Here is a 22,575-nt window from a genome sequence, read left to right on the forward strand (position 1 = left end):
CTTACTGTTTTTTGAACTGATTTCATTCAAGAAAAAATCAAATCACTGACAGACAGAGCGGATTCCACCATGCTTTAATAGTCTATTTTATGGGCATGCTTTGTATAAACCAGTGGATTTATGGCTACAGTTGTTGCACAAATAAAAAATGAGCCCTCTAAACACAGATGTACCAAATTCAACTGGTGAAGTGATATATTTTTATCTAAACAAGTGTTAAATATCTTTATATTACAACCATTAAAGAGTGTTAAATCAGTAACCCATGTCTCTCCTCCCCTTGCTCATGCAGTACAGGTGGGCTGGTATCCCTGCCCACTTTATCAAATCAGGACAGAGAACACCCCTCTGTGAAATCAAACGGTTTTTTTTTCTAGGACAAGGAAGACTTCCTGACTGTACGAGGATTTCTACTGCTTCTTGATGAGCAAAAGAAAAAGCAACTGATTAATCCAGTTTTCTGCCACAGATGCTTCAGCCTTAAGTCACCGATGGCAGCAAATCACTCATGCACAGATCCCCGGGCCACGAGACTAGACGGTAAGTGAGTAAGGACTTCATATTGTTGAAATGTCAGATGATAAAGATAGATTCGCCACGTCATAATGACCTAAAATATCACATGAGCTGATACCGTGACACACAGTACAGTAAACTAGTGATCCCATATATGTAAGTCTCTTTCTGCACTTTTAACTGCTTTGTAGAATGTACTAATGGCTTCTCTCACTAAGTAATCAGGCCAGAGCAAACCCAAAGGATCTAACTGCACAAATATGACGTCCTTAATTTAGACCAAACGTCACCATGGCACCTTGGTAACCAGGTGCTCCAGCTGACAGCCATGGTGACGTTTTTGGCAAACACAGAAGGAGCTGAAAGTTCCCGTCTTTCATTTGCTCTCCTGTCCTTTAGGTTCAGAGTCTTTGCGCAAGTTTTTGGCCTGTACTTTTTAAAGATTTGCTTTACATTTGAGTTTTCCTTAGACGACACGAAAAAAAATCCATCTCCCTTTTGATTTGAAATCCGTGAGCCCAGCAGAGATGTGCTTTTGTGTCCGCAGAGCGTCACGTGTTGCCAGACAGATATTTACTAAACAGATGAATAAAATTTCCACAAGTGGGCAGAAATGTCAGCCCACTCTGTGTGATGTCAATATGTAGGCTGGAGACTTATCAACAACATCAGCCTTCCCCTGAAATCTGCTTGCTTTTTATTAATTGGGGCAGCTTTAGGATGCTTTAGCTTTTGAAGGCAGTGCCCTTTTATAGTATACAGTACAGACAGATGTGTGCACACAAGGAGGCTGCCCAATTTGGCAGCTTTCCACTGTTTGGCAGCTCTTTGTCGGGTGACGTAGTTGGCTCTGGAGCAGTGGACTACGCTGCAGGAGGAGTCTATGAGCAATTCTGACCGAAACTTGATTTTTGGGCCAATGCTAATAAAGATATTAAAGGAGACCTGCTTTTTTTATTTGTTGGGGTTTTTTTTTCACTTTCCTTCAGTGTGTAGAATTGGTTCTTGTGCATGTCAAAGTCAAAAAGCAAAAAAAAGTTAAAAAGCCCCACAGAACACCCTCTCTCCCAAAGCAAACACTGCTTCCTGACAAGGCTTGTCAGTAGTCCCGCATTAAATTCCGTGATTTTCTGACATCACATTACATCACCATGTCACACATTTGGATAATGTCTGCTGGCATCCAGGTTCAGAAGTGAAGCTAACATGACAGAGCCGAGAGGAGACAAGGTGTGCAGTGCTGGCCCAGGCGTGTGTGAGCTGACCAATCAGAGCAGACTGGGTATTCGGGGACGGGGGCCTTAAAGAGACAGGAGCTAAAAAAAAAAAAAAGGGCGTTTCAGTGTGAGAGAAATTACGTGTTTCTTGAGCACTAAAGCATGTAAACCCATTCTAGTAGTAACCCAAATAAATGTATGAACCTGAAAATGAGCATTTCCTTTCATTTAAAAACTTGATATATATGTATTGATATATCAGTCAATTATCTTTTTTTGCAATTATCTTTAAATTGTGGTTATGTCATATTGGCACCTTATAGAAAACATATACACCGAAAGCAATGTATCTGTGATAGGCCAGTATCGATCAATATAATTGGCCCCCCATTGTTACAGTCGGATCTCTACACTTCTGCTGCCATTGGGATCCATTGTTGCTGGGTGAATTTTGAGCTCACCACAGCCAATGTTCTCCCCTCAGTTGGAAGTTATTTTCTGCACAGCTGAAATGGTTGGTTTAATATCCAATGTCCGACCTCTCCCTTGCTGAAAAATATGTTTGCCTTGAGGTAAAGAAAGAGGAAAATTGTGTCACTTGATCACTGTTTGCCTGTCGAATCGATACCATTGACGTGCCGAACTGACAAATTGGTGGAAACCATGCAGTCAACCGGAACTGCTGTCCACACATATGACTAATACCAGAGAATGTGGAAAAACAGAAGGGATCGGTTTTCACATCGATGTTTTGTCATCATCCTCAAGAGCACTTTGCTGAAAAAACAGGACAGGAGAAACAGCTATAACATAATCCCGTCCCATGGTGAAACCATTTAGCTCATGGTTGTACCACGACACAATGATCACAGAACTTGTTTGTTGCTGGATTCTTTTGCATTGGAACAACAGCAACGGGGAATAAGGTGAATCGGCAATTAAATATGAATGATCGTGAGCCAAAAGGGAGTTTATAATCAAAGCCGCCAATTAAATCCCATAAAACAGAGCCTGGAGTTCGTGAAAAAAACTGAAAAAAAAAATGTTCCACACAGTCCGTGCTCACGATTCCCCTCGCATCCTGCCCCACCCACGTCTGCAAAAAGACACCTTGTGATGTTAAAAACATGCCCCGTGTGGCATGAATAATCAGGAAGCCTTCTCTCTTTACACAATGCTAAATATGCAAAATTCGCAGCTTCCCTGCTTTACAGCCTCTGTCTCCCTCAAGCCTTTCCCTCACTTAGCCCACTCCATCTGCCATCTCTCTCACACAGCTTCTCTTCCCGGCTCCCACTCTCCATTCTCCTGCTTTTGTTGTGCTTCCTGCATTCTCTTTCCATCCTTTCGCCTCCCCTCTTCAGTTTTTATGTTGTTACGCAAAGTATTTTCCCCCTCTTTCCCTCCCTTGCCTCTCTCGTCTGTATCCACTTGTCCCCCGCAACCTCATTCTCATCCCCGTATCCATCCATTTTTCCCCTCTGAGCCTGTTTCCCTCTCTCAGCATCATCCCCGCAGTGTGAAAGCAGTACCTGCGACACTCTGCTCCCAGTATCCTCTCATCTAAATGAGATGTGTGGCCTTGCTGTATCTGATTCCTCTAGACAGGAGGTGAGAGCTAACCTTTCTCCCACTTCGACACCTCACCAGCTCCTGTTATTTGTTTTCATAACACAAATATGCTGTCCTTAGTCACAGGACATATCACAAAGCTTTAACATCCCAACTCGAGCAGACAAAACAAATTCTGCCAGACAGCGCCCTGCCTTTAATGGTACTCAAACCAGTGTGAGGAAAGATAAAAAAAAAAACTCCTCCGGAGGTAAGATTCATATCGGATTAATGCAGAAGTAAAAGATAAAGACGAGAGGGGTGAAAATACGGAGAATATCCCCTGATATCTGTCTGTGCTAATGAATGCGATTAATGTTGAGCTGCTGGAGTATCCACTTTCCATGTGGATATAAAGGGAAATAATTTATATTCTCAGACCATCAGTCATATCAAATCATATCATACAAAAGAGAATTTTTTTTTCTACCCATGGATACAGTTACACGTGACAACAGGCAGCTGCTGTATAGTGCTATACGATTAGGCCCGGTAAAGAGCTCTTGTGGAACACTTATCTCAAGCTCCACAGATACCATCGTACAACCGCACTTAGTCACACAACTCCATACACCCAAAAAAAAAAGGGTAACTTACATGTTCGGAAGCGGTGATGTGGGCGTGTGGCGGGGCCCTTTCCTGGGCGCCCGTGATTCCAGCGTGACGTGGGCTTGACCGGGGCTGCCGGCTGGGAGGTGGTTGGCTGCACCTTAGCAGTGGTCTTCACAGTAGCTGTAGTTGTGGTGGGCGCTGTCGTAGTGATACTAGCAGAGGTCTGCCCTGGCTTCGAGTTAGCAGCTCCGTTACGTCCATTACTGGCGCTGCTCCCTTTTCTAACTGTGCTGCGAGGGGTAACCTCCTTACCACCAGGTGGCGCGTTGAGTCGGGTGGCGCGAGTGGTGGAACTGGTAACCACTGTCCCGCCGCTAACGCGGGTGCCGACACGGTTGTGAAGGTGTGGGGCCCGGTTGCCATCCCCGTTGGCAGTGCTGCCATTGGCTGAGTGATTTGCTGGCGGCCCCGATCGAGTTCTTGGCGCTGGGGCGGTACCATCCGCTGCTAGCGGCGTGGTAGTCGACACCATCGCTGTAGTAGAGGCAGCTGAAGTCGTGGTGGCGGTGGGAATGTCGGGCCCCTTGGGCATGGCACTGGGTTTGGAAAGAAATATAGGGTCCTGCCCAATGCTACCTTTTGGATCCACCAGATCTGTGGGTACATAGTCTTGGACGGAACCTACCACAATCCATTTCAGCAGCATGAGACTGAGTCCCAGTCCAACGAAGCCCATAACCAGGGGCACGGCACACAGCCACGTCTGCTGGCGCGGCCACACGGCGCAGGGGCCGCAGCGGAGGGGGCCCGGGGCTCGGGGAGACGCTTGCTCAGCCCCTGGCTCCTCCAGCGTCATGGCCGCCAGAGTGCTCGCACCGGAGCGCTCGCTCATCCTGCCGGAGATGTTTTTCGTCTCTTGGGGTGTTGAATGGGAGGGTGGGGGGTCAAACAGGTGGCCAAATGTTACAAGGGCGAATACGAGGAAGGGGGTGTGGTGCAGGAGAAATGCTGGGCATCTTAAGTAACTACCCAAACAATGCCTATATCCTCCCTATACATATAAATATATAGATATACACATCTACATGCACAAACCTAAACCATGAACTTATGCACAATCACGAGCAGACACAATCACTCACAGTCACTTACGACTAATTAAAAGCTGGCACAGCACTCAAATGCATACACAAGCAATATAACCTACACTCCCTCTGGCGGACAAGAAACCAAACACACGCGCACACACACACACACCAACAGGCGCGCACATAAACACACACACACACACACACACCGGATATGCACAAGAGAGAAAACCACACACACACACACACACTTCCACACGAGCACACAGGTTATGGACAGGTGAGAGAGCGAAGCGAGGGGGCGCCTCACTGTAGTTCAGCCTAACGAAGCGATGATAAATCCCAGGATGCTTCACTCCTCCCTTGTTACAACCAAAAAAAAAAGCCGACGGTCGGGGGAGAAAAAAAAAATTATAGGAAAAAGCAGAAGAAGATGATGAAGAAGAAGAAGAAGAAGAAGAAGGAGGAGGAGGAGGAGGAAGGATATCGATCCGCTTCAGACCGGAGCTGTAAATCCATGTGCGTGCGTGTGTGTGCGTGCGTAGACCAACAACCCAGGCTCTGGCGGCACCCTTCTCCACTCTCAATTGGTTGATTATCAGGCCGCATAGGGGTCCTTAAAAACGCAACAACAACAACAAAAAAAAGAAAACCCGCGGATTGTTCCTTTAATCCGGTATTTCTTCAAAGGTGTCGCCTGAGTCCGTTTGACCTTCTCGGAGAGCTTCCTCCCTCCTCTCTCTCTCTCTCTGTCTGTCTGTCAGGTGTCTTTGTCAAGTTTTTTTTTTTTTCCCCCCTCTGATGGCTCCTCAGCTCTCCGTGCGCCCTGGCCACCCTTTTTTTTTTTCTTCTTTTCTTTTTGTATTATTTCGGTCCGCTCCAGCTGCAGGTAATCCAGTCGGTGATAGAGAGAGAGCGAGAGAGAGAGAGAGGACCGAAACTGATGCGAGGCAGGGCGTCCAAGTGAGCTCGGGGTTCGTTTGTGATCCGCCGGTAAAATCCAAAAAACGGATCCACCACCACCACCATCCTCACTCTACTCTTGACTGGGGGGGTGACAGCCGTGCGTCTCCAAAGCTGTCCGCCCCGCAGCTGAGGATAGATCCGAGGAGGAAGAAGAAGTAGAAGAAGAAGAAGAAGAAGAAAGAATCCTCCACGATGCGTTTTTTGTTTGTCTGTTTGTTTTGTTTTTACCTCCGCTGCATTCCCACAGTACAGTGGTGCAGGCAGCAGAGGAGAAGGGAGATGGAGAGTGGATGGAGGCAGACAGGCAGGCAGGGAGGGAGGGGGCTGCTGCTGCTGCTGCTCTGAAAAAATGATGCGGCGGCTGTTCTTGGAGGCTGCAGACTAGGGGGAGAGACAGAGAGGGAGAGAGAGGATGGAGGGAGGGAGGGAGGAGGAAGGGGGAGGAGGAGGGGTGCTTGCTCAATCCGCGGTGAGTGATGTGGGTTTCACGGCTCCTAAGCCATCCGGCGCTCTCTCCCTCCGGTTCACCGCCGTCCCCAATACTCTAAAGTGACGACTAGTGAGTGCCCCATCTCTTTCTTTCTTTCTCTCTCTCTCTTCGGGTGGAGGTGCGCGCTTACTTTCTCCCCTCATCAGCACCACCCTCCCCCTCAACAAAAAAAAAGCAAGAAAAAGATTGTGGTGGGCAGAGATATGTAGGTAGTGGGAAAAAACAAGTGCAGGGAGAGAGAGAGAAAGAGAGAGAGAGCACAGAGGAGATGCGTGTTGGCTGAGCTCTGCAGCAGATGCAGATAGGGAGGCACAGGGAGGAGGCGGCGGCCACAGCAGCGCGCACGCACGCACGCACGCATACACACACGGAGAGGAGAGGAGAGGAGAGGCGATGCGATGCCACAGACACACCCCAGGGAGCGGTTAGATGGAGGGAGGGAGAGGATGAGAGGAGGAAGGAGGGAGGGATGGAGAGAGGCGCCACCCCGGTGTCTTCCAGCAGTGGCACACAAGAGCAACAAAAAAAATAAAAAAACAACAAACCAAACACCTGGCTCATAATTTATGGGCGAGTTAGAGCACTACTTCAACTCGATACTTCCATGGGCAGTAGATGAATCCTTTATTTAACTGTTCACAAGGGACAGTTGTGCTTTAGGCGCACTGCCAGCCCGGCTTTTTATGGCCAGAGTGACTTACTGATATCAGAATATGAGTGTGTGTGTGTGTGTGTGTGTGTGTGTGTGTGTGTGTGTGTGTGTGTGTGTGTCGGGGGGGGGGGGGGGGGGGGTTGATGACGTAATCAAAGCCAGGTTTGGTGTGTTTTTTTTGTTTTTTTTTCATGATGTGTTTACAGAGCATGCAACACAGCAGCTGCATGAGACAGACACGGGCGTGATCACAGTCAGCATTACAATGTGTTTACGTGAGGGCGAATCCACAGGGGATGACAGTGTGAGGTCACTTCAGGTCAAAAACCATGAACTACTAGGTTGCACTTTTTTTAAATTGTGAAATTTACAAACGTGCTGCCTCAGTGGGCTTTACATTTGGCACCCTTTGCCCGGAGACCTTTAGCTCAAGAAACCTGTAGCAGCGAGGGAGACAATGAAGGCACACCACTCGCAGCACTGTGGCCTCAAAGTTATATTGTACCAGGACCATTTACCAAAATCAAACATAATATTGCAATACAGTACTGTAGGGGATGTCTCTTTCACAAAATGTTAACAAGAAGAGATTTTTGATTAATAATCATCAGTAATGTCAATATGATGACCAAATTGGATAAAGGCTAATGTAAGAACAAGTGGAGGAGTCTGGTAGGTTCAGAAAGTGGCATCACATTACTGCGATTCAGCCTTTGAAACCAGGAAAAGACAACACGTATGCCATTTTGCCATTTTGCATATCCAAAATGCAAGACGATATATAGTCTCATATCACAGTGACAACATATTATGGATATGTCGCCCAGCCCCAATGGACAGATATGCAACAGATGTTGCTTGTAAAGACAAATGTCATAAATACAATGAACCATAAATGGGTTTTAAAGTTCAATATCCCAGTAAGTGCCTGATATTTTCAATATTTTTGCAATGCGGTATATTTAAAGTCTTAAACAAGCAGCACAAAAGTAAGGCTGCAAATGACAACAATCATTTTTATTATCGATTAATCTGCCAATTATTTCCATGTATTTTGCGCTGATATTATTAACTACTTGTGACATACGTATGGCCTGGAGGAAGGATATTTTATATTTTGACAATAAACTTCATTGTCAGAAAGGACGTCAGAACACCGAAAAAGTACATTTTTTATAGTTAAAAAACGTTTTTTCTGTTAAAGAAAGTTTTAATGATGGCACACATTGGGCAACACAGATGTGGGTGTATCTGTAACAGGCCAATATTAGCCAATAATATCAATATTATAGTACCAATAATACTACTAATGCCAATATACAGTGTCTGCAGGCCCCAATCCAAAACCCAAAGACACTTCATTTACTAGAAAAGCAGCCAATGTTTACATTTAAAGGTGCTCTATGGAATCAGCAATACAAATAGACACATTTCTTGCTTAAAAAATGACTGAAACACTCCATCGATTATCAAAATTAGTTGGCAATTAATGTTGCCCACTTTAACTAAGTGACTATAATTGACCAATCAGTGACGTTACACAATTAAAGCGCGACTTTTCCCCGAAACTGGTTTGAAAGAAGTTGCAGTTGTTCGAGAGCTAATCAAACATTCAGATGTCTCTCGCGGCTCCCAATTTTCTCAAAGTGGGACTGAACGCAGCCTCTTTTGTCGCGCGCAGAAGAAAACCCACAAATACAGAGTCGCTCTTTGGTTTCTCTTTCATTGTTGCTCCAAGATAAGTTCTTCTGTGGCAGACAGTGTTTAAGGGCTGCCACGACTCATTCCTTTCAACAATAAAATCAAGAGTGATCGACAAGTTCAAGAAAACCTATGCATTGTTGAGAGTGTGCGATAAAAGCCCTTGAAAACCAGCAAGCATATTGTACTTGTACTATATGCCTCCGCGGGGGATGAAAGAACAGTGGGGGAGAGTGAGAACGAAAGAGAGAGTCGAGGTAAAAGGAGAAAACACAAGCATCTTTTTTCACGTGACTCCTATAAGCACCTGTAAAAGACTGTTGAAGATCCAGAAAACCCCCCCATTTATTACTTCGTAAACTCCTTATAGCTCATGGCAAAAAAAAATTAGATTCCATTTAAAACTCTTCACATCCCGTGAATGACTCTAATAATGTGCCATTCTGAGTGCAATGTTTTCACAATAACAATTTGCATCACCCCGAGGTGGGTTCCTCAATTTATTTTCATAAATGAAGAGAGAGTGACTGACACAATTGCTGCACTGTGACATCTCCATGCTTATTCACATTTCTGTACAGATCACATCCTTCATTAGCGGCCTCCTAATGTGCACAATGAGTCTGACTGCATTGTTTACTGTTTTTCGGGAGTGGAAGGTAATGTCCCTGCTCCCGAAGACGCCTTTGAACTTGACAGGCTGTCGAGAGTCATTCCCTCCCAGGAATTCACCGCGCTCGTTTTACCCCTCGCAAGCATTTGATGATTCACAGAGAAAGAAATAAAAAAAAAATATATCCATCTGAGGAATTTATTTGAGTCAATTAAATATTGGTTTCAAATGCGTACCACTTTGTTTTTGTGAAGAAGTGGTTCATCATAACAATCCAAGGTGCCTTGAAAAGTACAACACCTGGTTCTATTTATAAGTTGGCAGGTTTAATTAATTACTGATTTAAGATTGCCGGTTTTGAAGGATGGTAAGAGGAAACACGTATCAATGGGAGAGCAAACATTGACACAACACCGGAGCAATCTCTCACTTTTCCTCAATTTCTATCTCTGTCCCTCTTGGCCTTTCTTGCCTCCTCTATCAGCTGGGTTCCATGAATCCATTGTACTGTAATTCGAACCTTTGTTGAAGCCTGGTGGGACATAGATCAGCATGGTGAACAAGGAACTAATATATGCGTGGATGGTGTCATTTATGTATAGCCATTACACTGTGCAATCAGTTTTTTACTTCAGAATGGTAAGTTAAAGCAAAAAAATTGTCTTTTGCTGGCTTAAATAGGGATTGTGTGAGTGGGTCTGGTGGTGCAGACAATGCAAGTACCAAGCTATTGATGATACACGATAACAGAAGAACACTTCTACTTCTGTTTCATTAGACAGGTGGGTGGGAGATGGATGAGAGGATCAAAAGTCGCAATCAAATTCTCACACATAGTCTGTGAGAATGAGAAGAAATAGGAATGTAGCTGGTAGTCTAAAGCCATCACATTGTCCACACAATCTGACAATGCTTTGTTAGTGTTGTTCCTGGAACATCATTTATGTTGCTCCAGGACCATCACTGCAACAGACAAATCATGTATTTGTAATCTCAGAGCTTTGTGACTTTGGGGGGACTGACAGGAATAATATGTACATCAAACACATGTTAAACATTGTGAAAGGAAAATACTCAACCCAAAGCATGTCCCCCTAAAAGATGGAAATGAAAATATGAAGAGAACTTGGTGTAACTTGGTATCGACTTTGCTGCGTTTTGTTAAATAGTATCACATACTTCCTCCTGTTTAAAAACTGGCACCTTAGGCTCTGGAGTGACATCACTGGAGGCTATTTATCAGATCACTTGCAGCTTCCTCTGGAGCCACAAAAGGCTTTATACTACTTCTGTTTCACATATATGCACTATTACACCCCAATACCTGTAAACACACTTTAATGTGGGGAATTGGCAGAGTTACCCTTTAGGCTGAAATGTTGGTCCTTGAACAACTAACTTAGACATGTTCTTAGAGCAACATAGTGAATTCAGATAGACCTCCATTCCCCATGTGTATAAATACCAAACAGCAATCAATTACACAACAGTCACCGATATCACACATGGACAATTGCAGATGAATGCCAAAATGCTTACATTAAATAAGTAGATTAGCATAAATTGAATGCTTAAAGCCCAAAAGACTAAACTGCACTTTAAAAACGATTAATCTATAGGAATACAATTACATGGCAAAATGAGAAAAAAAAAGCATCAATCAATAAGTGGAACACAAGGCCTTGTAAAATTCCAAAGGGTAAACACTACATAAACTTATACATATGTTAAGTAACAATAATGGAATTTACCTCTGCCCCAGAAGGACTGCATACATTAAACTAAGTAGGTCCCTATGAATAGATACTCCAGGTCCCACGAGGCAATCGCGATCAATAAATGCACGTATTTAGCAGATTAGGATGAACCTAACACAGCATATAGAAAAGTCAAGACCAACGATGATTTTACTTGGATCCCTCCTGCATCGATGCATACAGTCCACCGTCTGTGCCTAGGTCAGGTGCCCATAACGCTCTGTATTCCTGAGTGGGGACTGGGGAAGTCACTTCTACTGTCTGGAGGGAGCCATTATGGTCACTGCCCTTGATGAATGCCCACTGGCGTCGGTTAAAGTTCATCTCTTTGCTATCTCACATATCCTGGTCCAGGAGGGTTGTCACCAGGTTGGAGGTATCATTTCATCTGGTCCATCCCCCTGGGTGTCTCCTGGTCAGGGGGATATTTATGACTTTGATATTATTGCTCAGCTTCAGGAGTGTCTTTTTTGTGTTAGTTATCCGGACTGTAACGTGTCCAGGAGGCCTCTCATGGTCCGCTTTCCGCCCCCAGGGTTCAGCTGGACTGCCTGACACAACTATCATCACATCTCGACCTGATAAAAAAGCCAAAATTTACAGACGTATCATCAAAAAAAAAATAAGCTGCTGGCTAGAGATTCTGTAGCTCACCCACCTTACTTTGTGGGCATGAACAACAGCAGCATCCATCACTGTTTTGATTATTACCACCTGCATAATATTAAAGATCAATGTGTTCTCCAACTGCTGGTGTCTGCATTTGAGCGTCTCCAGGGAGCCACTATTTACCCAGACTGATCAGCGCAACTCCCCTGGATGTGTAACCTTGTGCACATCCAGGGGAGAGACACATCACTCCTGTTGTCACTGTGAATACTCTGTTCTTTTTCTCCGGCATGGCAAATGCCAAGGTAGTTTTTTTTTTTTTTTTGTATTTGTGTTCCTGGACATCATCCGGGGACGTTCCCAGGACAAACACAAGCATGTTCAGCATCGGTTCAGTGCTTAAACTACTCCGGGACAACAACTATTCCTCAAGCTAAAGTGGCTTGAAAAGAATTTTGTACGGCTTTGTCTCCTTCCTGGGATACAACCTCGAGGCTTCTTCAATGTGTACGGAGCCAGAAAAAGGTGGATGCAGTGTTGGAATGGCCTGGATCCAACCCTGTTAAGTAGGATTAGTGGGTAATGGGGTTCACCAGTTTCTACCAGCGGTTGAATGGGAGGCTTAGTACTATTGCTGCTTCCATTAATACATTTAATAAGATCCCTATGCTGCTGTTAAACACTACAAGTATAGGAGGCCTTCACATTGCACACATTGAGCCTGCAGATTTCCGTCTCTGGTTCTGGTTTCACTTAAATACAAAAAGACATGGTAGTCATTGCAGGTAGCTTCAGATTTTGTTGTCATGGGCGCACGGGATTCTTGAATAAGCAGTCCCAATGAACAGCCACTGGATGATGTGGCTCCGCGGGATGTTATCTCTTTATTTGCCCAGAGTTCATCTCTAATTTTCTTGCTTTCCTCTCCCTTGCAACTGTCACGGCACTCCTCTCACCCTCCCCCTGCTCCTCTCTTCTCAGTCAAATGAACACATGGAGAGGAGGTAATCAGGAGAAACCATGTTGCACTGCCTGGCTGCATCCAATCCATCCACTCTGAAATTCCCAGCTCTTGTGGGATCAATGCATTTGCAAATACCCCACAGGTCTTGTTCACGGGGAAGTCTCCATTTGAATGTCAGATGGGTTACCTGTCGGAGCAGAACCAAGACGTGCGGGTACCTGCTGCAGAGAAGAGCGGAGGATCTTGTTAGGCAATATGTCAACTTAAAGAGCCACAGCTGCCCGGTGAATGCGAGGTCCACACGCTCTTGACAGACCAGTAGGTGTGTGCAGTGCACGGTTCAGTTTCTTTGCGTGTTTCCGTCCACTGTCGATAAAAGGAAACTGCAACAAGGTGATGAGGTTCGAACGAAGCGCTCTCTGGAGCAGGTGACTTGAAGGTAACCACCGCTCCACTGAAGAGATGCAAAATGGTAGAAGATTAGAGTAATAGATGCGTGTGGAACGACAAGAAAACTAACGTTACTCAAATTTTAATAACTTTTATCAACGTTTTTCTGCACACTCAGCCGCCACAATGGCTTCATGGCACCCAGCTCAAGAATGAGTGCCACAAACTGTTTACATACTCCTAATCTTTGTGTCAAGGGCAAAAGATGAAAAAAAGCACATTTGTTTTTTGACAGTTTTCTGGAATATCTGTTAAAATACGGCAAAATTGGATGGAAACCTAACTACTGATTCCATGTGTTCATTTAAACAAACATGTAACAACTAGAACTTTTCAAACCCAGACAAATCCATAAGTTTATCTCAGGTAACAATGTGTCATGTGACTCAAGGTTCATATGAGTTTATTTGCGTTACTCCCGCAAGTGTTTATTTGCCCTAGACATCCATACTACTTTACAGTGCACAGGCTCTTAGAGACCACACAATGTGTGTCTGTGCGTTTGAATTCAGGTCAACTCTGATTGACTCACTGGGGACGCCAGGTTCTCTCTCTGTAATGTCTTCATGAAGTAAAGTACATTTCAATTCCAGTTCCAGTCAATAGAAAAGGAACGTAAACACTCAATTATGCCCTTCAGATTGCTGCTGCAGTCAGGAGAGAAGAAATTATACACATTTTAATCCCAAAAGTCAGAAAGCGATCTCTGAGTTCTCCTCCCGTTGGTGACGACTCCAGATTGAATGCGATGTGACTCTTGGTGTTTATTCCTCCAGAAGGTCTGGCTCTGCACCGATCCCTGCACTCCTAAGACAATCGGAAAGTAAAGGCGATATCTGCAGAGGACAAACAGCACCAAGATCTGCTGAGACTGTCCACAGTGCTTGCCATGTTCACCGCCTATTGTTAACTGGAAGAAAACATTTTTCACCCCTAGAATGGAAACTTAACTCTGAATTCTGCGGTCCGACGTATCATGTATCATTATTCACACCGAAAACTTTTAATTTCCTCCTCAAGTCAAGGTCTAACTCTTCACTGGAATTTCCTTAATAGCTTTTGAGATACTCTGTGAGCTATTAGGCAAACTAACAGGATGAGAACACAACTCCTCTGAATGCTCAAAATAATGATGAGTGCACTCTCACAACGACGGAAGACGAGTGCAGTGTGAAGTAAATGCTGCAGTTGTTGCAGCAAAAAGGCTTCAAGGCTAAAGACTCATTCCACATGAGGCGGAGGCTCAGGAAAAAAAAAAAAAAACGATAATAAAACTACTATCTATCACAGGGTTCATGCCAGTTCAGAATACTCATTGAGGAGCAAATCAAGTATCAGTGAGTCGCAAACAAGTGAAATAATTCCTAATGAATACCAACATAGGAAGATAATACATGCCCGCAAGTACTTTTTTTCTTAATTATCCTAATTATATTACATTTTAATGATGCATGAATGTTTTCATATAGTGATTAAAAACAACATCATAATGCCACCGCTGTAATAACAATAGTATTGCTCAAGGCATCAAAGTTCTTTATAAATGCATTTTAGAAAAGTTAGTCCGGAGCCGCCTCCCTACTGAGATGCAGCAGGCAAACAATATTACAGATGTAGCAGTAATTAAATCATCAGTCCCAAACTCTGAACATCACAGAAATTAGCCATGTCTACTCCATATTGTCGAGGCGGCCGAGTCATAAGCTTACAAATGGGATCAGCTGTTTCTCAGCTGTTGTTGCCAAAAGCAACGGACCTCCAACCCGTCTGCCAGAGGGCACACTGAATCATCCATATTATGAGGCTCCTTCTCCACCTCCTGAGCCGGTGCGGTGGGGTGGGAGTGAGTGGGGAGGGGGCTCATTTGGTCATCTGGGACCGTGTCACACATGCACCACAACCTATACTTTCAATTTGCCTGTGTCAACTGTGATATGTTTTGCCCATATTGAAATTCAACTCTGTCTACAGAGCAGCTATCTGGCTCTTTCCAGAGCGGATGGATCTCTTTTTTCAAGCCGGGGCATGGCTCTATTTTCAGCCAGAGGGTTACACAAGAGTGGATTTTTCACTCTCGGAAATGTTTCCTGTCCAATCCCAATCCTGTGAGAGAAAAAAAATGAATTCTTTCCATGTCCCTGTGTTTCTTCTTCATATTTTAAAAGACTATTCAGGCAATGACTTTGATTTGATGTAGTTACCATCCTTTAGATTACTTTGTGCTCTCCTGCACATTTCTTTATTCACACCATTGGGCCGGTATGTTGGCAATCCAAACAGCTGTGGTAGTGTGGCCTGAGACAGAGTCCTGCACGGGTTCGGGTACCCGTGGGTGACCCGCACAATTTGGATGAAACGGGTGAAAAATAATGTCCTGTGTCGAACGCGGGTGCGGATCGGGTCGGATGCCTAGAGAGCGCGGGTCGGGTTTTGCGACTGTCATTTTCATGGCGTCACGTGCAAAAAAAACTAAAAAAACAAAAACAAATCATTAACAAAAATCATTAGCGACACATCTACAAAAATATGCCTGCATTTCAAAATGATAAGCATGTATATTTCATATGAGCTCATTCATGCGTGCTTGCGCCCTCCCAGAACTCCCATTCCCCATGCTGGCTGGGTACGGGCGGGTGCGGGTTTGCAAAATAAGACCCGTGCAGGCCTTTAACCAAAGGCCAAAAATGCCTCCTTAAAGGGCACAAAGTCATATAAGCTCACATCTGATGAGTGCCAGCCATTGGATCCCTGTTTCTCGCTCCTTTGTCAATCACAGTAAAATATACATAAATGGATCACCACGCCTATCTTAGTTGAACATAAATCTAAACATGCCATCTAGTATTGTATTTTGAGAAATCAGTTTTTACATTGCCACGGCAAGTATCACAGTTGTAAGATTACATGGCCCTACTATTACACTCTTAATAGGGTCACAGAAAGCTTGCATCCTGCACGAAAGAAAGCAGCATAGAGGACTGAGCAGACAGGCACCGTCTGAAATACAGATTATATAACGCTTCACTTTTTTTTTTTTACTTTACATGGCAAGCCAGTTAGGAGAAACTCTTATGAGAAAAAACTCCCAAAACCCCAGAGGCTGGCGCCTGACAAGTACTGAAGCTTTTGTCTGAACACTGACAACACTGCCAGGAAACTTGGGGCTCCCTTGTGAAAAAATAGGAGACTTTAAGTGTAGGTATAGAAACCTACTTTTTACTTTTGGCACTTAATTTAAAGTATGTTTAAAACGTACTTTTGAAAATCCGTTCAACTTCAGAGTATAAGTTTTACGAGCACCATCAATCAACAGCAGCTAAGTTTGAGGGCAGTGTGGCACTGAAGCTCCTCTCTGGTAGGTTAGTCGTTGCTGGGATCGCCAGCAGCCTTCCGGCAACCAGCACTGGTCCACCTGACATCTCCTGCCAGCATCTGAGAAGTGGACCAGCACTTTCATATATCTCAGCCCTGATTGCTGGCCCCATGACTCCTTAATTGTGTCACCCTCCCCCCTCTGCTCTTCTCCCACACATGTTTTAAAGGCTATGTATAATGTAAAATAGCCCGTTCGTCCAAATATTGGACGAATAATGTACATCTTGTTCAATTAGTGTTTTTGTGTACGTCTCACCTTAAGAGATGGAGAAAAAAATGTTGTAATCACATTAGAATTTTTTTAGAGTCAGGGCTCTGTCTGTACTTAGTGCTTCGAATTACCCTGTTGGACACGGACACTCTCCTCTGTCCCTGCTCTTTCTATGATTGCTGCCAGAGTGCTGATAACCTCCTCATACTCCTCCACAGTGAGAGTTCTTTCTTGAGAAGCACCTCGGGCTAGGAGAGAGAGAGACAGAGCCGTAGCTATCTCGTGGCGGAGGTGGATTTCTGAGTTTCAAACTCCACCACACGGGCTAACTTTCCTTTCAACTAGGAAGGGGGGGGAGAAAATAAGATTACGTGTGCCACATTATTACCGGATAGGGGCGAGCTTCTGTTAGCTACTGGAGTGACTAACAATTCAAATCAGCTCGGTGTTACATTACCTTCTTCACAGCCACGCTGTCTCCATCCTGAAACAACTACTACCTCGGCGGTGTCACCTTGGTTTGGGAGACAGGGGTTGAGAGTTGGTGTCGGGAGCAGTGCAGAGGTGCCCGTCAGATGGGTGTCTTAAAGGATGTCTGGATCCATGTAGCTGACAAAACGAGGCTTGTTTCGGTGAAGCAGGGCCTCGCGCGGCTTATCAGACTGCAGAGCATCTCTCTTACAGATAAGAGAATTTCGTCTTGTCTTAACTTGCTTGCTTCAGTGATCAGTCCTTTTGAGGCATTGTACAAAATGGACTATAGTCGGTGTGTGCATCCAGTCTAGTACTCTTATTACAACTGGACACAGTGTTATGTTGTAGGTTAAATGTAAGAGGTTTAGTCAAAGGGACTCTATGAAATAATATGTAGCTACTTGCATGCATTAATCACTACTGTATCGTCCACATGTGAGCAGGTTGCGCCATGAAAACGGTACTTCCCCGATCTCCTTTGGTCGCCAAAGCCTGTGGATGATTTTTTAAAAAGTCGTTTAATGCTGTCAGACCATGGATTTTTCTTTGGGAAGGACTCAAGTTGGATTTTTCCACGGCAGTCCAAAGGATGCGCCAAATACCCTCGTCTTGCTGCCTCTTTCACACTAACAGATAGCAACGGTAGCCGACGGACTGTTCCCACGTATGCTTGGTAATTTTCTGTTCATGATCATGCGTCAAGGTTTCCCCCACAGTTTTTGCTTTGCTTGGTTTGTTCAGCGCACTGTTAACCACACACACTGGCAGATGTAGCAAAGGAAACTGTATCATAAATGATTTAGTAGAAGACAGGTCGCTAATGTCTCTCTCATGCAGAATTTTAAGGTTATGTGTTTATTTTACATGCTTTTAGTATTTCTCAAACCCGAGCTTTTTGTTTGGTTGAACAAGCAGTCAATGTCAAACAACAAAAAATAATTAAATGACGGTGGAGCGAGGAGCCGCCCATGAATTTTTAAAGCTGGTTTTAAATACAGACACATGTGTTTGTCTCTCACATCCGTGACATTCATCACCGTGTCATCATTCGTTTTCTTAACGCTTAAAACAGCCAATACTTTGCCCCCCCTTTTACTTGATTAGCTACCAGTTTCCGACCAACAAACACTTAGCTGGTTTTCAATGACTTATTGATGAGAGCTCCATCCACCACCGTTTTGTGGTATACTCGACTGTGGGGCCTGTCTCTCGGGAGCGCAATCATTGGACGGTAAATCTCTGTTAAACTCTGAAACAACTATATTTCCTAGGGGTAGTATTAGGCTCTGTCCTCTGCTGTTTTCCCACCGCCCTTATCTTACCCCCATGGTTAATGGAAAGAGCAATTTCCAACACAATATTTTACTTTGATACCGAGGGGGCTTTAAATCAAATGTTCCCAAATCTCCTGAGTCACAGTTACAAAGAAAAAACAATGTTAAAAAAGTGACTTTGTCAAGGTTGGTGTGAAATCTTTCACCGTTAAGCAACTGGAGTCAAAAATTGAATCTAATACATGACATTATCATGGTTTTACCTGGTTTAGTGTTGTTAGCATTTAACATTAAATCCAAAGTACCGTTAATTCAAGCTGCAGGACAGCACTATACAAACAAGTTGACAGCTTTTTTTTCTCCTTTTCCTGTCAGAATAATTTAGTAAACACTAACCTTTATGTTTTATTCACACCCCTGCTTAATAATGCATGATCTATTGCATGATTAGATGTGTGTGTGTGTGTGTGTGTGTGTGTGTGTGTGTGTGTGTGTGTGTGTGTGTGTGTGTTTCATGGATTTCTTTTTATAATTGGCTAGAAGAAGTAGTTCCCTGACCATTGTCACATCATTGGCATTTAATGAGAGAAAGACATGAGATAGAGATGGATGGTAAAACAGAGCGGTGCTGCTAGTAACTACTCTAAAACTGTATACTCTTTAAAACATTTGGTTTGATCCAGTGACATCCCACTCACAGAGCTGTACATTAACATATAGAAAATATGTGGTCTACCCACCTCGCTAATGAGAATGCAGCACTAGTTTACTCTGCAGGCCCAGCTCCCGAACAGTCACTTAATCTGACTCTTTCAAACATGGTATACAGCATATCAGTAATGGTTGTGACAGATAGATTCCCTTATGCAGAATATCGATGTGGTTTCATGTGACTGAATGCAACAGGCAGCAGCACCATGGCTTCATCTAAAAGCTAATTTCGGCAAAATAAAATGATCATAATAACAAAAGAAAAGATGCTAACATACTTCAAGCCTGTCCTCAACAGAAAAATTACTGTGTAGGTCAACTGTGACACCAGCTTTACTCCCCATTCTTCCGAGTCTTATTAGGCGGCAGCCTCTGGGGGCCATACTGTCTCTTACAGAAGCAAAGGAGGAAGTGGGGCAAAATAGTACGATGAGTAAAAAAGAGCGCAGGTGGTCGGTTGGGGAACGGATGGTTTGGTCAGGACTTTACCCGGGAGCTGTTTGTGTCCAGTGCAAAACCAAAGGTCGACGCAAAATTATTTTCTACTTACAACCATAGTTAGGTTACGTCACATACATTTAAGTTGCGTACTTAACATAGGTATATTAGTTGGTGACGTTGTGCAAGTGACATAGTTATTTTAAGCTTTAAGTTTTCCTATAATCTAGTTCTACCACCTAAACCGAACCAAGTAGGTTTACTGACTAAACCTAATCAAGTAGTTAAACTGCCTTAACCTAACTGAACTGGCAAAGGTCACAAAGTTAGGTTAGACCAGTGCATTTATCTCACATCTTCATGGAATTATATTGTGAAAGTGACATAATCAGCATTTGAGGGAGGTCAGACAGAAATATTCATAATTATAAAACTCCAAAGTCATTTCTCCTGGGATCTTTTTCAAGCATCACAGCTGGCTTGATCCGAATGGTATTTTCCTATGCCTGAAAAAGTTCCAGTGTAATAATTAAAACCCACTTTGAAAGCCACAAAGCTTTCTTTCATTGTAATTTTCTTTATACAAGCAGTATTGAACATGACGTTTGCAAAACTTTTCAACAAGTCTGACCATCAGACTCTCACTTAGTGAGTGAACACCAAGCATTCGTCCTTGTACTCTGTGTGTGTGTCTCCACACAATGAAACTACATAATGGCATAATGTTGCTACTAAAGGTCAACTGATATGCTAAATGTATTTTTCAACATCTTTTATTTCATCCAAATAAAGGTGTCGTATGCTACTCAGATTCTAAAGGCTCTTGAGAAATACTTTCGGATCTTGACATACGACTGAAATTGACTGACTCGACTGATTCAAAGTGGCATTTCACACATACAATCTTCGACAGGGTTCACAGTGTGTCGATGACGCACATTGGAGGAGGGCAGCCGTGATGCACACTGTGGAAATAACCAGGAGAGATGTGGAGCTCAGCTTACAGGCTGCTACATAGGAGCAAGGTCCTCTTTAGGTAGAGCTGCTTTTGCAAATGTCGAGTGTAATCTAAAGAATTTCACTACATGAATGTTTGATGGACATGTCTACAAATATATCACAATGATAAAGTGACACTGAGGATGACGATACAAACTTTTAATGGAATAATGTCAGGAAAGATAAGATAAACTCCTATCTCTTTGTGCATCTACCCTTTCAGCACAGGTTTTACCAATACTTTCAAAACTCTCATTTCACAACACAGTCCAACAATTCCAGCGCTGAATACTTTCTTTTTAACCACTTTTCGCTCCGATGACCAAAGCCAACACTACAAAAACAAGTGTGCAGCTTGAAATCAGTGAGAATAGCAGAGCACATTCGAAAAGTTTGAGTTATCTGTACATTTTATGGGAAAGTCTATCACAGATGAGAAAATACACTGAGTTAAATACCTGGAAAATCACTGATTTACAATGACTCACTATGGCCAAAAACTGGATGTAGGGCTGAGACCAGAGCCGCAACGTTTAGGGCTGACTATTTTTTTTAAATGGATGAAATATTTTTTATAATTTTCCAGCCAAGAAACCAAATATTTGCTTGTTAAACTGAACATTTTGGGGGTTTTAGAACTACTGGTTGAAAAACTGAGAAGCTAATGTTAATGCATCACCTCAACCTGCGGGCAATTTTTAATGGGTATTTTTCATTATTTTCAGCCAATTTGGGCAAAACAATTAATCAAAAACAATCATTCGTCCTAGCTACAACTAATGATAATTTCACAGTTTTTAAACTGTTTTTAAACTGTGAAATTATCCCATGGTTACATCTTTAGATTTCTTTCTTTGTCTGACCATCAGTCCAGAACCATCGATGATCAGGTTCAGTCCATAAATAATGATCTTAAATGTTTTCACTGTCCTGAATTACCGCGTCCTACATGTGCAAACACTTGATCATCTTCATATCATGCATGAACAGTACCACTGAGAGACTTGCCTTTCCAATCAGCGATACATAGTTTAGTCCATTTGAGCCCCAGCGGTCTGATGCTCATCATTAGCTGGTTGGCACATCACAATAATATATCGCTTTGAGAGCAGCAGCCTATGTGGATTGAGTCAGATAGACTGTAATTATATGTTATTACACACGCTGTGGTTCTCCTTCATGTCTTGAAAAGCATTACTTTGACATGAGAGCAAACATGCATAGAGAAACAAGTGAGATATCAGTCTGTTTGTTTTCTGTTCTGCGGTTATGGTATATCAGAAAATGTCTGTCTTATCAATATTGCTCATTGTGAGAACAGTGAAATATTTAACAGTCAGATTTGTGCTGAATAAAAAAGCATGGGCATTATTTGGTGGGTATAAAGTTTTTGTGTTGCCAGGCATTGAAAAATAAAGGCATAATTGCAACATTACACTGCGTGAAAGGAACGGTCTTCCATAGCAGATGAAGTTTGCTCAGTTGTCATGAAGATAGTTGAACTCTGAAAGCTTCATTAAAAAAACAGTCAGCCCAGCTTGAGTTGAGAAGTTTTTTGTTAATTGTTGATTTTTAGGTAATTAAATGCAGTTTTCTATCAGTTGCTAAAGTAACATTAATAGTATAGTAACTATGAACTTTAATAAAACAATTCCAAAACTTGAACATAACCACTAGTGTTGTGAAGCTCTCCAACATACTCATAGAAGTGATTCATATGATTAAATTAGTTGTTTTTATTTTTCAAATTAAATCAATGTTTCTTTAAATGAAGTCATGGAGCTGTTGGATTGTTGTAGTCACGGACACTATTCAGCCTTGATGTTATAAGATGTTCCTGCATCCTCTATTAGCTGTTCCAGTGAACAGGGCTCTAGTAGCTTAATAACACATGTGAAGGTCTTGCA

At 43.2% G+C, this 22,575-nt stretch overlaps 1 protein-coding gene across 1 annotated transcript in view; it reads right to left on the reverse strand.

Moving 5' to 3' along the window:
* The window catches only part of nrg3b (neuregulin 3b), a 220,638-nt gene extending 213,902 nt beyond the window's left edge, over positions 1-6,736 (reverse strand). Inside the window, exon 1 of the mRNA XM_030400688.1 lies at positions 3,942-6,736. Within this exon, the coding sequence (XP_030256548.1) occupies positions 3,942-4,788 (847 nt within the window). The 5' untranslated portion in view covers positions 4,789-6,736. The remainder of the gene's footprint in view (positions 1-3,941) is intronic.
* Positions 6,737-22,575: the final 15,839 nt, after the last annotated feature.

Source organism: Sparus aurata, chromosome 20 (assembly GCF_900880675.1).
Source record: "Sparus aurata chromosome 20, fSpaAur1.1, whole genome shotgun sequence".
NCBI classification, from domain to species: domain Eukaryota; kingdom Metazoa; phylum Chordata; class Actinopteri; order Spariformes; family Sparidae; genus Sparus; species Sparus aurata.